Source organism: Ictidomys tridecemlineatus, chromosome 10, assembly GCF_052094955.1.
Source record: "Ictidomys tridecemlineatus isolate mIctTri1 chromosome 10, mIctTri1.hap1, whole genome shotgun sequence".
NCBI classification, from domain to species: Eukaryota; Metazoa; Chordata; class Mammalia; order Rodentia; family Sciuridae; genus Ictidomys; species Ictidomys tridecemlineatus.
The window spans coordinates 26,256,387-26,269,151 of NC_135486.1; the positions used below are offsets into that span (position 1 = coordinate 26,256,387).

A 12,765-nucleotide genomic window follows, 5' to 3' on the forward strand; every position below is an offset into this window, starting at 1 on the left:
ACTCATCATTAGGTAAACAATGCTTCTCTTGAAGAAAAAGTTAATAATTTACTACATCTAATTCCGTTAGGAACGAGCCTTTTATTTTACCTAAAATATTTTCAAATAATGTTAAAATAACACAACTATATAAATTGACATTACCTTTCCTACCAGAGTCTAATAAGAACATGTTAACCAATAAGGGCAACAATAGTAGCAGCACAAATAATTAACACAGGCTGTTTAAAACAAAAAAGGAAAAAAATTCAACTTTGATTCTCAACTGTCAGTTCATAGAGTAAAGTACACATAGCCATTGTTGTTTACTAATATTGATCAAGTGAAGAGATGAACTTAGGAACATGAGATCATAGGTACTGGATGTTAAAACAGGTTGTTGTCTATATAGTGTTCCTTAAAGACATAAATGATCTTAGTTGTCTCAATGATAAAAAAAAGTTTATTAAAAATACTGACAGCTAACATTTAGAGAATTTGAACTCTGTGGCAAGTGGCAAATAAACACTGTGTTTTATGATCACTCATTTGTGAAAAAGATTTTGAATGTCCACCATATTCGAGTCCACATTGTAGTCCTGAGGCAGACAGCAGTGAAAAAGCAGACTAAAAATATTACTCCCATGAAGTTTACATTCTAATAAGGTTTAATTTAAAGGAAAAATTAATACTAATAAGAACAATAATGAGGAAGGTATTAATGTTCCAATTTTAGAATATTTTATTAAAATATAACATTAAGGGATGGGGTTGTGGCTCAGTGGTGGAGCACTTGCCTAGCAAGCGTGAGGCACTGGGTTTGATCCCGGCACCACATAAAAATTTAAAAAATAAAATAATGGTATTGTGTCCACCTACAACTAAAAAAATTTTTTTAATAAAAACATAAAAGATAACATTAATAGAGAAGTACCTATATCAGTGAATTTTTATATCAGTGAATTTTTACATCAGAACCCAGAATAAGAAACAAAATATCTGCATCCCAGAAGCCCCTTCCAAGTCACTACCTACACCCTTCTACCCGCCGCAGTGTAAAAACTATCTTTACTTCCAACAGTGTAGATTAATTTTGCCAGGTTTTAGACTACATGAATGACATCATTTAGTAACCATTCTTTTATACCTGTTTCCTTTTATTTCACATTTTGCTTAAGAAATTCATCCTTATTTGGGGGTATAGTAGATAGTTTTTTTTTCTATACAGTACTCCATTCTATGCCACAAACTTTCTATCCTTTCTACTGTTTGTTGAAATTTGGGTGATTTGTAGTTTAAGAAACTAATGTGGCATATGCTCATTTTCAAAGAAAAAAAAGGTATTTTTTTTTAATTTGAAAACTTGCAAACAGAATGCTTACCTGAATTCTATCATTAACATTTTTATATATATATTCTATCATTAACATTTATATATATATAAATAAATTTATATATATATAAATTTTACAAAGTCATTAATATATAGTGTGCTACACCCAAGTCTGGCAATTCAATTTTTGATGTTTTTATAAATCTCCATATTTTCCCCCCATAGAACTGTACCAATTGACTTTCCCATGGAGAGTGCACAAGGTTTGTTTTCTCCAAATGCTCACCATCAATTGTTATTCTTTGTTTTATTGATAATAACCATTCTAACAGTAAGAGGTGGTATTTCATTTTTAACTTGCATTTTCCTAATAATTTGTGATGTTGAGCACCTTTTCATTCACCTGTTGGACATTTGTTTGTTTTTCTTGAAGAAATGTCTATTCAAAGATTTTGCCCATTTAAAGATCAGGTTATTTCATTTATTATTAAATTATAGGAGTTACTTATATATTTTGGATAAAAATACCTTATCAAGTATATGCTCTGCAACTATCTTCTCCCAGTCTCTGAGTTATCTCTGAGTGCTGATGCTTCCGCTGCTGGGCCCAAGCTTCTGAGTTTGTTGTATTCCCACTGGTTCACTTTTTATTTTTTCCTTGAGATTTGGGATGAATTCCAGGAAAACATTGCTCAGACTAATATTCAGAGATTTTTTCCTGTTCCCTTTTAAGAATTTCCTTGTTTCATATTGCACATTTCTCTAACTCATTTTAGTTGAATTTTGTAGTTGATGCAAAAATAAGAATCTAATCCTTTTACCTCTGGATAGCCAATTTCTAAGACCCATTGTGGTAGATTGCCATTTCCTCACTGTGTATTCTTGGTACCTTTCTGAAGGTCTGTTGATTATATTCATGTGGGTTTATCTGGAGGTTCTGTATTCAGTCCTATTTGACTGTATGTTTGTTTTTTACAACAAAACCACACTGCCATAATTCTGTAGCTTTGTAAAGATGTTACATCAGCTTTGCTCTTTGTTATGGTTTAGTTATTAGGTGACTCCAAAAATCTCATGAGTGAGACAATGCAAGAAAGTTTACAGGAGATATTATTGGGTTATGAGAGTCTTAATCCCTTGATGGGGTTAACCGAGGAGTAACTGCAGGCAGGTAGGTTGTAGCTGGAGGAGGCGGAGGTCCCTGAGGCTGTTTGAAATCTTTCATGGATCCAAATGAATTTTAGGATTATTAACATTGTTCTTTTAACAATGACCAGAGAAGAAAATTAAGAAATAAATTCCATTTAAAATTGCATAAAATACTTAGTAATAAAATTATCCAAAGAAATTAAAGACATAAATTCTGAAAACTACGAAACACATACAAAAGAAAATTTAAGAAGTAAATGGACAAATATCTCATTTTTATGAATTGAAACAATTCATATTGTTATAATGTCCACATTCCCCCAAATGATATATAGATTCAATGTAGTACTTATCAATAATTCCAATGGCATTTTTTTTACAAAATGAATAAATCCCCAGAAGTGAAATGTGGATTAGAAACAGATAAATATTGCTATTTTTAATGAAAGCATGCCTATTAATTATTTTTTATTTCACTATGAATTGCCTATACAGGTTCTTTGCATATTTTTCTGTTGAGCTGTCTTATAGATATCTATGAGCCCATAATATGGAAAGTGGAATTGCTTTGTGATTTTCAATTTTATATTCTTATTATGGTTTGGATATGAGGTCCTCCAAAGGCTCCTGTATTTACACAGGAATGTAAAGAACTGAAATGATTATAGATTATGAAAGCTGTAACATAACCAGTCCATACTGGTTTGAATGGATTGAATGAGTGGTAACTCTAGGCAGGTGGGGCAGGGCTGAAAGAGGTGGGTCACTGGTGGTATGCTATGGAAGGGTCTTCCTGGACTCTTCCTGGCCCCTTCTCTGCTTCCTGGCTGCAAGGAATGAAGCAGAACTTCACCATGCCCTTCAGCCACAATGTTCTGCCTCACCTTATATCCAAAGCAATGGAACTGCTTGTCTATGGACTGAGTCCTCTGAAACCAAGAGCTCCATATTAACTTTTCCTCCTCTAAGTTGCTCTTGTTAGATGTTTTGGTCACAGAGATTAAAAGCTAATTAACACAGAAATTGATAATGAGAAGTGGGGTCATTGCTGTGACTAACCTGACCATGTGGTTCAGAAGCCTTTGGAAGTGGTTTGTAAAAGTTGAGAGATGCAGGCTGGAGAGGGCTTAGAATGTTGTAAGCAGTGATTAATGGGCAATTTTAGTGGGAGCTCGGGAGATGCAGAGAGGAATGCAAACAGTAAAGCCTGTGCTCTCAAAGTTTCAGAGGGGAATGGGGACTCAATTGGAAATTGGACAGCATGTTTGTGTTATATTCTGAGAAATAATTTGGCTACATTTTACTCATGTCCTGAGACTTTGTGTGAGGCTGAATTTAAAAGTGAAAGACCAATTAATCTGGTGGAGGAAATTTCAAGGCAGGACATCATTCAGTCCATGGCATGGATATTTCTGGCAGTTTAGGGCCAGGTTTATTCTAAAAATTAAGAGCAAAACTAGATCAAAAACATTGTAAAAATTTGCAATTTGGCCAGAAAAATGCTTTCAAAACTGGGGTCAAGAAAGATGTGGTTGTGCTGGGAGCATGGTGGCACATGCCTGTAATCCCAGTGGCTAGGGAGACTGAGGCAGGAGGATGGATTCAAAGCTAGCCTCAGCAAAAGCGAGGTGCTAAGCAACTCAGTGAGTTCCTGTCTCTAAACAAAATACAAAAAAAAGGGCTGAGGATGAGGATCACTGGTTGAGTGCCACTAAGTTTAAGCCCCTGTACCCACCTACCGCCTCCAAAAAAAGAAAGAAAGAAATGTGTGGTTGTGGGCTGGAGTTGTAGTACAGTGGTATAACTTAGAACCATATAAAAATAAATAAATAAAATAAAGGTATTGTGTCCATCTACAACTAAAAAAAAATTATAAAAAAAGAAAGTTGTGGTTGTTTTATTAAAGACATTATAGCTACTAAAGAGATGCTAAGTATTTGCACAAGACCTGATGCCTTGAAGGCATGGCAGGAATTGACAAGACCACATTACATCATAGGCTCAAGGGTGTAAAAGGAAAAATTCTTTTGAGAAGAATTCCTGGGCACCCTACACACACAGTTGTTTCACTGTGCTCAGCTGCCCAATCACTCAGAACTACTGCAGCCGTAGTCCCAGGAGGCCCAGGTACTGGTCAAGATGGCAGTAGACCATGGCATTCAAGTGATACTATTTCTGCAGGAATGCATGATGATGTATTCAGTGAGTCATGGAGTTTTCCACTGATGTTTCAAGGAAGGCCTGGGAGGCCAGGCAGAATCCACTAAACATAAAATTTTTGTGGATAGTTATCAGAGAAGTAACTTTTTTCCCCATCAGAATTGCCAATTTATTCCAATTATTTATCAAATAATTCACTGTTTTTGCACTGTTCTGAATTTCCATCATAGTAATTTACTAAATTCATGTACATATTTTAGGTCTATTTTTAGATTTTTCTAATTATTTCATCATTTATTTTAGTTAGGTTTTTTTAGTATCATATTTTCACTACTCTCACTATGATAGATAATGTGAATCTAGTTTTCACACTTCAAGTCATCTTTTCAAAAATTTCTGACTAGTTTTGTTTGCTTATTTATTATTAATGTAATACTGGAGTAAAGACTGGAGTCGCTCAACTAATTCATAATCTCAATATCCAGATTGTGAGTTTGGAAAAGCACTACTTGTTTTACACTTAAAACTCTTGATCTCAAAAATAAAACTTTAAAATAGTAGCAATCTTGAGGTATATTGTAGACATACTACTGAGATAATTTAGTATTCTAAAGTTTGATCTTTAAACACACACACACACACACACAAATTAGAAGTGGTTTTAGAAATAAAATCCTAAGTTTCATAAAAACAAGACAAAATACCAAAAAAACTTCCAATCTACAACTGTAAAACCAATTAAAATGTTTCAAAAATGAAGGCCAAAAAAGTAAATAATAACAATAATAATAGTAAGAAAAGGTCCTTTTAGACATGCATAACTTGAAAGAATTCCTGATCAGTTGGTTTACATTATGAATCATGTTGAAAGGAAGTCCTTTAGGCAGAAGGAAAATGACACCAGATAGAAATATGCAACTATTAATTGACTGAAGATTAACAAATATAGCACCTATATGAATGAATATATTTTTAAAATTTAAGACTCTTTAAAATTAATGATTATTTAAAGTAAAAATGATAAAATGATAATTTATTTAATACACTAGAAGTAAACTATTGATAACAATCCAAAGGCAGGGGAGGAATAAATTTAATAAATTGGGAAATCTTTCTTTGTGTGTGTGTGGTGCTGGGGATTGAACCCAGGGCCTTGTGCATGAAAGGCAAGCACTCTACCAACTGAGCTATAGCCCCAGCCATAAATTGGAAAATCTTTAATAATGTATATAAAGTTGTATAATATTACCAGAGATAGTGTGTTAAGTTAAAGATGTTTACTAAAAACCTTGAAGCAGCCAACAGAATAACAGAATAACATGACAAATATTTATAGCCAATAAAGTAGATAAATTGTGATCACAAAAACTATTCAATCAATCCAAAAGAGGAAAAAAAAAAAAGAAAAAAGGAACAGATGGGATGAATAGGAAAAAAAGAACAGGGAGAAGAATTAAACCAACCATACTAATAATCATAATAACTATAATAAGTCTAAATGCTCCAATTAAATGGACAATTGTTAGAGTAGATTAAACAATAAAGTCCAAATCATATATCTTCTGCAAGACATCTCTTAAACACAGATAGGTTAAAAGTAAAATGTGGATGGGTATACTATATTATAGTAGATTGGGTAGGGACCTCCAAAAGAGATTTCAATGTTCAAATCCTAGAACCTTTGAATGTCATCTTATTTGGAGAAAGGGTCTTTGCAGATATAAGTAAGTTGAGAATCTTGAGATGAAAATACCTTGGATTACCATTGTGTACCCAAAACTCAATGACATATGTTTGAAAAGTATGGCAGAAGGAGATTAAATAAAGAAAAGAGAAAGAGGCAATATGACTATAGACAGAAACTGTAGTGATGTAGCCAGAAGCCAGAAATATACCAGGAGTCAACAAAGTTTGTAGAGGCAAGGGACAGTCGCTCCTGGATCCTGAGGGCTGCAGCTCTGCCAACATCTTCATTTCAGACCAATGATCTCCCAAACAGAATAAGTTTCTGCTATTTTAGGCCAATAAATTTGTGATCATTTGTAATAGTAGCCCTCAGAAATTAATATACATGCTTATGCAAACCAGAATTAGAATACCCAAAATGTGAATGCATGTCATACCAATAAACTGCACACACTTAAAAATGGTTAAAATGTTACATGTGTTTTACCACAATTAAAACATTTTAAATATAGGAATGGGGGGGGGCGGTGGCCAGAGACAGAGAGAAAAAGAGAGCAGGAACTGGAGTTGCTATATAAATATCACGCAAAATTTTACAACAAAAAAGTTACTAAGAAACTAGATCATTCCATAATTAGATTAGTAGACGTATTAAGACAACATAACAACCTTGAAGATTACAGAATAAGAGAGCTCCAAAATACATTCAGTTAATTGGTTTTTTATTCAAGGGGACATAGACAAATCTGCAATTACTACAACCCTCTATCAATAACTGGTAAAAGAAGACAGGTAGTAAGAGGACAGAAGTCTTGAATAGCACTATCACCTAATTTGCCTGAATTGGGTTTATCAAACACTCTACACAACAGCAGGATATTTTTTTTTTCATATGTATGTGGAACAATAGCCATGTGGTCCAAAGAACATTTTGCAAACCAAAGAAGCCAGATCATAAAAAAAATACATTTCAATGGAGAAAGAATAGTCTTTTTAAATGAATTAACTTGAAATGGATCAATGAACTAAACAGTACAAATGTAATAGAAAATCTTTATGTCTTTGGGTTAAGCAGAGATTTTATATCACCGAAAGTACAATCAGTAAATGAAAAAAGACAAATTGGATTTCATAAAAATTAAAAACTTCTGTATTTCTCATATCCTATAAAGGACTTGTGTTCAAAAAGATTTAAAGATCTCTCACAACTCAGAACAGTCAATTTTTCCAATGTGCAAGACACTTTCACCAAAGACATGTAAATGAAACCCCCCCCCCCAAATACTCAATATCATTATTGTTAGGGAAATGGAAATTAAAACCACAATGAAATAGCACTAGTCATTTTGAGTGTTTAAAACTATGCATGACCATAGCAAAAATGCTCTTCAGGATGCTGTTGATGTAAATAAATATGCAAAAAACATATTGTATTATTTAAAGGAGTCTTACCAAAAATTGAAATGGACATAAAAGAGATGGATAAAATGGGAAGCTGGCCAAGTTAATTAAATGAAGTGTTCACACCTGAGTATGAGATAGAATGAGGAGACTCCACTGGAAGGGCATGTAGGACTGGTAAGTGAAAACAAAGAATGCAACGCAATTACAGGGTGGTGATGCAACTACACTGCTTTTTTTTTTTTTTTTTAAGTATTGGGTATTTCTTTTAAAACATTAAATTGTATACTCTATTTATTTTTATGTGGTGCTGAGGATTGAACCCAGTGTCTCACATGTGCTGGGCAAGTGCTCTACAACTGAGCTACAACCCCAGCCCCAACTACACTGCTTTTTATATTTTTTCACCTTATAACAATTTATTTTTAATTTGTTCTAATTAGTTACACATGACAGTAGAATGCATTTTGACACAGCATTCATAAATGACATATAACTCCTTTCTTTTGATTGTATATGATGTAATTATACAGATTATATAATCATATATGGACATAGGGTAATAATGTCTGACTCATTCTACTATCCTTCCTATCCCCTCCTCTCACTGCCTTCTGCCCAAGCCAAAGTTACTCCATTCTTCCCTACCACACCCGCCACATTATGGATCAGTATCCACTTATCAGAGAAAACATTCGGCCTTTGCTTTTTTGGGTTTGGCTTACTTCGCTTAGCATGATATTCTCCAGCTCCATCCATTTACCTGAAAATGCCATAATTTCATTCTTCTTTAAGGCTGAGTAATGTTCCATTGTGTATATACACCATATTTTCTTTATCCATTCATCTGTTGATATATAAAGAACTCAAAGAAACAAATAACCCAATCAATAAATGGGCAAAGGAACAGAACAGGCACTTTGCAGAAGAAATACAATCGATCAACAAATATATGAAAAAATGTTCAGCATCTCTAGCAATTGGAGAAATGCAAATCAAAACTACTCTTAGATTTCATCTCATTCTAGTCAAATGGCAATTATCAAGAATAAAAGCAATAATAAGTGTGTTATTAAAGATGTGGGGGAAAAGGTACAATCATACATTGCTGGTGGGACTGAAAATTGGTGTAACCACTTTGGAAAGCAGTGTGGAGATTCCTCAGAAAACTTGGAATGGAACTACCATTTGACCCAGCTGTCACACTCCTTCGTTTATACCCAAAGAACTGAAAATCAGCATAATTCAGTGATATAGCCACATCAATGTTTATAGCAGTTCAATTCACAATACCTAAAGTATGGAACCAACAATTTTTTTTTTAAATCTCACCCTATCTAGCTGTTCTAAGATGGGAATTGTACTTCTGTGTAATGCACAAGACACAATATCCTTATCATTAAATTTGACAGTGTATAAACCATAAAGGAAATTGCAGAGTAGGCTGCAACTTCACCCCACGTAGTAAAACAGGGTTGTGCACGAACAGCTCTATAATTCCTTACTTGTTAAATCTAATACCTTTCCCTGGGAATGGGCAAAGGGGAAGTCCTGGTAGGACTAACGTTACTGCTTACTGCTCCCTGGCACAGTAATACTGTTAAATGTCCTTCAAAAGATTTTTGGTTTTGTGTAATATTCAACAAGGAAAAAAAAAAACTATTTAAACATCAGGAAGTCATTTTATTGCATGCATAATATTTACTGTGCAATTACTAGTTGGTTATATTTATAAGAAATTAGCACCATTAATGTTTATATGCTGGCCAATTAAATCCTAGAAGTATATATAATTTACCAAAGTAAATAGATTATTTATAGTAAAGCTCTGTTGAATGAAGGAAAACAAAACAATGAGAAAGTCAATAAAAATTACAATGTTTGTAAAACACTTAGTACTGACACTTCATTGAGGAAAAAAAAGAGTGGGAAACAAAAATCTCCATCATATTTGAATATACTTTTGAACACATCAATATGTTTCGATCTATCTTAACCAAATTATAAGTTGTGTTAGCTTTGGATCACTGTGACCAAAATATCCAACAAGAACAACTTAGAAAAGGAAAGGTTTATTTGGCTCTCATGGTTTCAGAGGTCTTAGTCTAAAAACAGCCAATTCCATTGCTCTGGGCCCAAGGTGAGGGCAAAGATCATGGCAGAATGGTGTGGTAGAGAAGCACTGCTCCATTCATGGCATCCAGAAAGCAGAGAGAGAGAAGGGGTTTCAGGGAAGATGAACCCTTCCAGGGCATATCCCCAGTGACTCACTTCCTTCAGGCCTGCCTCAACTGCCTACAGTTACCACCGAGTGAGTCCATTCAAACTAGGGTGTACTGATTAGCTCTCATAGTCTAATCATTTCACCTCTGAACATTACAGCATCAACACAAGAGCTTCTGGAGGACACCTGAGATGCAAACTATAACATAGGCAGACAATTTTAAGCTAGTTAGGATTTACTTACTATTTCAAACAGATAAAATTTTTAGTGTTCATGCATGGAAAACTTTGGGGTCCTATCAAACTTCTGTGGCCCTGGAGCCACATAGATACAGATGTCAATAACCTAAAGTTTACAAAATAAGTAACTTTCAAACTAAATAACTTTCCAATTTGTAGTATGTAAATGAACAACAAGTTTCTTTTAAAGCAATACTATTCTCTTCCCACTATAAATTATAATCCAAATTAAAATCAGTTCAAAGTTAAGGGGTTTTAGTATATATACTGACTGGTTATATTCTTATAATTTCCCTAGAGAAGCTCATTTACCTCTCTGGATGCTTTAGCCAGTGAAGGATACAAATTAGTACATTATCCATACACATGTGTGGGAATATTTTATGCTCTTCTCATTTTCTAAGTGAATAGATAGAATCTTTGACTTTCAACATGTGTTTTAGTAAAATGCTTTTGCTTATCAATAAAACAGGTAATAATTGATTCCTTTCCTTTTAGGAATATGACTACATTCAAACTAATATAACACTTTAATAGACATGAGTAACAGTATTATAATCATCTTATGATATATTTATTTGTTATATGCATACAGCTATATTAAATAAAAAACAATGAAGAATTTAATAAACAGCTTAGTTATTTGTAATATACATATTTATTTTTAATACAAAGTCAGATTTTAGAAGTTGTACATAGAAAGCAAAAAGCACTTTACATATTCATGATTAGCATTAATATTTCTTTATACTGTACACACTGAAAATGTTTTTATTTACTGATAAGGAATGCCAAGTGTATCCATCACCATTTGAATAGCTTGCAGAGAATTTGTGATTTCTTCTATACTATCTCTTCTTAAAACCCAATCCGGCTTAAGTCTGTTTTAAAAAATAAAAATAAAAATATGGCATTAAAATAGTACATTTCTTAAAAGAGTTAATTTCTTAAAAGAGTTAATTTTTATCTTTATGTGTTAACTAATTCATGACACATCATTTCTCTTACAACCTTTTCAAAGAGGTGGAAGAACTTCATATTATTGCCAATTATCAGTTCTAGAATATTTCCTTATGATACTGGCTTCTTTGAAGCTTATACTACTTATTTTGCTACCATCTTTTGCTCATTGACCATCTCCTAATTATGAACCTGCTCTTGGACTTCTCCCAACTCCTGCTATCATTCTCATTAATATCAACATCCATATGGCTAAAAACCCAACAGCATTCTCAGTTTTTGCAACCCTTTCCTTCCATTCTTTCTTAACCAATCTTTTCTCACATAGTTTACATTCTAGACTTTATCACCACTTCTGATTTATCCATGTTATCTGCTTAAATACAGTCACTGAACCAATTCCTCCACCCTGCTGACATCTCTAGTTCACTTGACCTCAACACATACCTATTGTTCATTAGAATGTTATTCTCACTTTCCTCCCTAACTAGTTTAGTTATCCCAATATTATTCCATTCTGTTTCTTTCTCCTATCAAACTTGTCTAGAAAATTCTATTTGGGTTCCAAATTAAATAAAAATATCTTCTTTCTCCATTCCTATACAGATATTGCTAAAGAAACTATACATTTTTATTTTATGTCAAATGGGCATTTGAATTGCCTAGTATGCTTCTGCTCTCCCAGATGACTATTTTATTTCTTTCCTCTTTTCAAATATCCCTTCCATACCCTCTAAGCTACTTCTGAGTTGTTGAGTTTAAAATATCACACCACATTGAGAAAACGGTATCAATCAGGAGAGAGCTCATGTATCTTCTCACACAAATCCCGACTATATACACTTCCATCTTCTTATTCTTTCTTGTTAAAAATCTAAATGCCTCACCATTGGTTAGTGGTCAAAATGCAGTATGTATCCATACGATGGAAAGGAGTGATATAAAGGAGTGAAATTTCAATCCATGATCACATTCATTCATCTTTTGGCCTTAAGTGCTATCTACATCCTCAAACCAACAGTACTCCAATTTTTATCTAAAAATTTGTTCTTCTGTTCAACCAGATTTTCCAATGGCATGATTTTCCAATGGCTTATTTATATTTTCCTTTTATTTATGCTGTAGGTTTCTCAAGCTTATTCAAAACAAAAGCCATGCCATGATGCAACACTCCTGCCCACTCTGTGCTATCCTCTCCTCAACTCACACTCCAGGACTTAAAAATCACATGATGCTTTCTCGGCCATTCTCTTTATCTTAGTAGTTGTCACTATCTTTATTATTTTACTCATTAATCTGTTCGCTCATTGTCATTCTTCCTGAACCACACAGCTTTACGCTGCACAACCAAATTTAAGCACTTTGTAGTTCAAGATGCAGCTCTATATGATTTCTGCTCCTGATCATGGGGAGTAACCACATAAACAAACACACCTTAAAAAAAAAAAAAAAGTAACATAAACTAGGTAAACCACAATTATCTTTATGGGTCTATAACAGGCTAAATAGTGACTCTGAAAGATATATCTATGTCTAGTCACAGAATTTGTGATGTTACATTATTTAGAAAAAAAGAAAACAGATTTTTTTTTCTTTTTTTGCAGATATACGTAAGTAAAAGATCTTGATATAAA

The 12,765-nt window shown here is 33.5% G+C and overlaps 1 protein-coding gene across 2 annotated transcripts in view; it reads right to left on the reverse strand.

Annotated features, from left to right (window-relative positions):
* Positions 1-10,149: 10,149 nt before the first annotated feature.
* The window catches only part of Aspm (assembly factor for spindle microtubules), a 58,394-nt gene continuing 55,778 nt past the window's right edge, over positions 10,150-12,765 (reverse strand). For both annotated transcript variants that reach the window (XM_078022525.1, XM_078022524.1), the window contains one exon: positions 10,150-11,052. In XM_078022525.1, coding sequence (XP_077878651.1) covers positions 10,947-11,052 — 106 coding nt within the window. In that variant the 3' untranslated portion in view covers positions 10,150-10,946. The remainder of the gene's footprint in view (positions 11,053-12,765) is intronic.